General features: G+C 51.7%; 1 protein-coding gene across 4 annotated transcripts in view; it reads left to right on the top strand.

The window, feature by feature from the left end:
- The window catches only part of KCNIP2 (Kv channel interacting protein 2), a 19357-nt gene that overhangs the window by 7823 nt on the left and 6744 nt on the right, over positions 1-4790 (top strand). Inside the window, exon 1 of one of the 4 annotated variants that reach the window (XM_010859471.1) lies at positions 2978-3202. The exons of the other annotated variants lie outside the window; for them this stretch is intronic. Coding sequence (XP_010857773.1) covers positions 3100-3202 — 103 coding nt within the window. The 5' untranslated portion in view covers positions 2978-3099. Of the gene's footprint in view, positions 1-2977; positions 3203-4790 lie in introns of those variants that run through there. 4 annotated transcript variants of the gene reach the window in all.

Here is a 4790-nt window from a genome sequence, read left to right on the forward strand (position 1 = left end):
GTTCTTGCCTGGAGAATCCCAGGGACGGGGGAGCCTGTTGGGCTGCTGTCTATGGGGTCGCACAGAGTCTGACACGACTGAAGCGACTTAGCAGCAGCAGCAGCAGCAGGAGCCTGCTGAGGGCTGGAGGTTCTGAAGAAAAGGGAATTTAAGCTGTCCCTAACAGACAGGTAAGAATGTAGGGCAGGAGAGCAGAGGGTGGGCATTCCAGGCAGAGGGACTAGCAGGAGCAGAGGTAAGAAACAGCAGAGTTTTCTGTGTCTGGGGGACAGTGAGGAGGCCAAGCTGGCTCAAAAAAGAGATCTGCTGATGAGAGTGGAGGAAGGGTATTAAAAGCCATCTATGGATTTTGGATGGTGAGAGGGAGATACTGAATATTTGCTCATTTTATCTGTAAACCCTTCAAAGGTGTGAGAAACCAAAAACAGTCCCTGAGTTGACTTCTTCCTGGAGGAAGGACGGGGGAGGGGCAAGCTCTTGCCCAGTCATTCCCACACCTTCCCAAGGATGTTGGGAGAAGGAAGGGGTAAGATACATGGTGTGAGATGAAGGCCTGACCCCCAGTGGTGGCCTTGTAGAACTGCAGATCCGTGAACCTCAAATGAAGCAGTAAGGACTGGCACCCATCTCCAAGTTGAGTTCAGTCACTCAGTCCTGTCCGACTCTTTGCGACCCCATGGACTGCAGCATGCCAGGCTTCCCTGTCCATCACTAACTCCCGGAGCTTACTCAAACTCATGTCCATCAAGTCAGTGATGCCATCCTCTGTCTTCTCCTTCTCCTCCCGCCTTCAATCTTTCCCAGCATCAGGGTCTTTTCAAATGAGTCAGTTCTTTGCATCAGGTGGCCAAAGCATTGGAGTTTCAGCTTCAGCATCAGTCCTTCCAATATTCAGGACTGATTTCCTTTAGGATTGACTGGCTTGGTCTCCTTGCAGTCCAAGGGACTCTCAAGAGTCTTCTCCAGCACCACAGTTCAAAAGCATCAATTCTTCAGCACTAAGCCTTCTTTATGGTCCAACTCTCACATCCATACATGACTACTGGAAAAATCATAGCTTTGACTAGACGGAACTTTGTTGGCAAAGTAATGTCTCTGCTTTTTAGTATGCTGCCTAGGTTGGTCATAACTTTTCTTCCAAGGAGTAAGCGTCTTTTAATTTCATGGCTGCAGTCACCATCTGCATTGATTTTGGAGCCCCCCAAAATAAAGTCTGTCACTGTTTCCATTGTTTCCCCATCTATTTGCCATGAAGTGATAGCACCAGGTGCTATGATCTTAGTTTTCTGAATGTTGAGTTTTAAGCCAACTTTTTCACTCTCCATGTTCACTTTGAGGCTGACACACAGTCATCTCAGAGCTGTATAGGGAGGGAAGGGTTCTTCTGGGGTTAATCCTCCTACACTGGGCCTCCAGTGTGGGCAAGCTGTCTATGAAGGGAGCCACTGTAGAGTAGTGTAGTGTAAAGTGCAGGCCCAGTCAGGATGGCTGAAAATTGAAGATCTGACACTTACTGATCTTGGAGATTTGCTTAAACTCCTTTTGCCTAGTTTTCCCACCCATAACAGTACCTCATTCATAGGTTTATTGTGTAAATTCAGTGCAATGATGTCACACTGCACATTATCTACCACATACTGAGTGCTCAGTCCCTCACCAGATGTGGCAGTAGCCCAGAGGCTGGTGTCTTCTGGCTCCTTGGCTCAGCAAGCCTCTGTCCACCTGCTACCACACACCACCACCTGGAGGGAGACCGGAAGATGGGGGAGGAGCTCAAGGAATGCACCCGGGCTGGGTGACTCTCTTGGAAGGTTCAGGTTTCCCTCTAGCCCTGGGTTTCTCCTGTCAGCTCTGTGAAGATTCCCAAAGAGCAGGCAGGACTTTGGCAGCTCCAGAGTGAGGCCCCTGCCAGAAGGAAAGGGAGAGCACACCCTTCCTTTCCCGATCTTCCCAACCCAGGGATTGAACCCAGGTCCCCCGCACTGTAGGTGAATTCTTTACCAATTGAGCTATCAGGGAAGCCCTTCCTCTCCCAAGGAAGTTGATTCTCTGGGTCCTAAAGTCAGCTTCAATGAGTCCCCTCCCCAGAGGGTCATGTTAGGGCTAACCGGCCTTTTTCCCCTGCCCAGGCTATTGGACCTAATCCTCCCTCCCCTGGACCTCAGTTTCCCTGTCTGGGGGGGGAAGAAGATTGCTTCCCACCTCTTAGTCTCCATGGCAACCTCGATCAATGTAGGTGGTGTCCTCCTGACTGGAGAGGTCACTGCCTTCTCCTCCATTATGTTTTCATACAGTTTCATGTGGATACAATTACACAACCACTGCAGACCCATATTCCTAATTATAGGATACATCCATATTACCAATCTTCAGACCCCCACATAACAACCTTGCTAAAATATAGATACCTCACACTCTGTACAAACTCAGAAATACTCCAACACACTCACACATACCACAGACACCCAGGTTACATACCCACATAGACCACACGCATCCCTAAGACAGGTGCACAATCGTGTAAACACACAGAGACATATATAAGAGGTACACATTCTCTGCACACAAACACAGGAATATATACACATGAAGACACCCAGACACCCATAACATATTCTTACGCATGTACAGTTCCTGGTTTCTCTGTCGTACACACACACACACACACACACACACAAACACACACACGCATGCACACACTGCCCGCCCCTGACTTCTAAGCGTAAGTCTTCCCTCTGCCCCTTTCTTTGGCACAGAGTAGCCACAGGGTGTCTGAGGGAAGCTGTCCTCAGGGGGAGAGGCAAGTTACTGCTCCTCCTCTGGCCTGGCCTGGGCCGTATCCTTCACACCAGAAGCTCTGGAGGAGATATCAATTTATAGGCTGAAGTGGTCCCCGCGAAGAGGAAGAGGCTGTGGCTGGGAGGCCTGTGGCTGGGAGGCCTGTGGGGAGGCGGGGTAAGGGGGGAGAGGGAGGAGATCCGGGGAAGGAGCAGGAAGGGAGACTGCAGGCGGTCCTGCTCAGTCTGGGGAGCCTGAGGGGGAGGAAGTGTGAGTAGGGCAGGCCAGCCTCAGCCTGGAGGGCCATGCCCCAGGCCCACCATGAACCTGGAAGGGCTAGAGGTGGTCGCTGTGCTTGTGGTCCTCGCGCTGTTTGTCAAGGTCCTGGAGCAATTTGGTCTCTTTGAGCCTGTCTCCTTGGAAGGTAACGTAGGTATCTGGGCATGTCTGGTCTGCTGGCTAGAGGGACAGTGCCTGCAGGGTTGGGGACTTTATGACTAGGGTGGGGGCTGCAGGGGTAAGCAGGTTAGTGATGGGATGGGGCATCTGGGGGAGGGGAAGAGAGAAGGTGGGGGAGTAGGACATCATGGAGAGGTAAAGAGGGGGACTCAAGGGGTGGATCTGGGGAGGAAGAGAGGGAATCTGGAGGACTGGGTGTCTCAGGGAGGTGAGGAAAGAGGGCCAGGAGGCAGGGAGGTGGTGAGGGGTACAGCATGGGGGTACGGGGACTGGGGATAAGGAGAAACTGGAGGAATGAGGAAAAGTCTGGAGACAGGCAGAGGTATCTGGAATAGAGGAAGGAGGTTCTGGGAATCCTGAGATAACACCAGACTTCTGTGGGGGCGGTCCCCTTTTGGGGTCATGGACCCACAGTGGCTCTGAAGGTGTGTGACTCTCCACACCTCCATCCTTGCAGGTTTGGGTCCCAGTATGTGTGGACTCAGTGTGTGAGAGATACAGGGGGTGGTGTGACTGGGTGTTCACGTGTGTAAGAAAGGACAAAATGTGTGACTACTTGAACCTGTGTATGTGACAGGGATGTGATTGTGTCTGAGCGACAGTGTGTGTAGTTTTATGCCATGGCAAAGATACCTGAGGGGCACAGAGTGTGTGGCTGAGCCTCTCAGGGTATCTGTGTGTGTGGCTATTCCCAGAGTTCCTGAGGATATGCCAGCTCCATACCCAAGGCAAAGGATGGGACGGGTTCTGGAGGGACAGGAGTTGGGGATACTGTGACTGAAACATTCATAGATCAACTCTGGTAGGAGGGTGAGGGGTGGATCAGATCAGGGACCCTGTTTCCCAAGACCCCCTGCCTCTCCTAGGTCCTCTCAGGATCTGAGGGCAGAATGGGTTCCAGAGCCTAGACATTCTGGGTGGGAAGTCAGTTCTCCATCTGACCCCAAAGTCAAGTGGGAAGAGTGATACTGAAGGTAGAGAGGGGAACATGTTCTGCCTTCTCCAGGGATTTTTAGCCTCTCATTTTTCATACCAAGAACTGTGCAGCTTCATAGCATGGCTGTTCCCCAGTTCCATTATGGACAGGAAAACAGGCAAGAACCATGATAAGAGGACTGCAGGGTAGACACGTGGGAGAACTGAAAAGATGTAAAGGGAGTTGAGGTCAAGAAGAAGGCTCACGAATTGCCTGCTTTAGGGTTCAGAAAGAGCAGAAAAGTCTTAGTCTACCGTCCATCCTCTGCTGCATTTATTGGAGTGGGGTGAGGTGCAGGGATTGGTGTTGGATGCATTGAGATTCATTCAGTCCTGAAAAGATGAAGTCAGTTGGGATCTAACTTGCCATCCCCTTTAGACTGTTGGTGCAAGAAGGGGGTGGACATCCAAGGAAACGCAGGCATCCTGTCTGCTGAAGGCACCCCCTTTCTCCCCCCAATTCAGAAGAGCCTAGAGGAGACTGAGTCCTTGAAGCAGGCAGGGGACCGGATGGGGGCATGTGTGAAGAGGGGGAGGCTGGGAGAGGCGTGGGAGCCATCCCCCAGTCCAGAGGCTAC

Source organism: Bison bison, unplaced genomic scaffold (assembly GCF_000754665.1).
Source record: "Bison bison bison isolate TAMUID 2011002044 unplaced genomic scaffold, Bison_UMD1.0 scf7180017864456, whole genome shotgun sequence".
In the NCBI taxonomy this organism is placed as follows: Eukaryota; Metazoa; Chordata; class Mammalia; order Artiodactyla; family Bovidae; genus Bison; species Bison bison.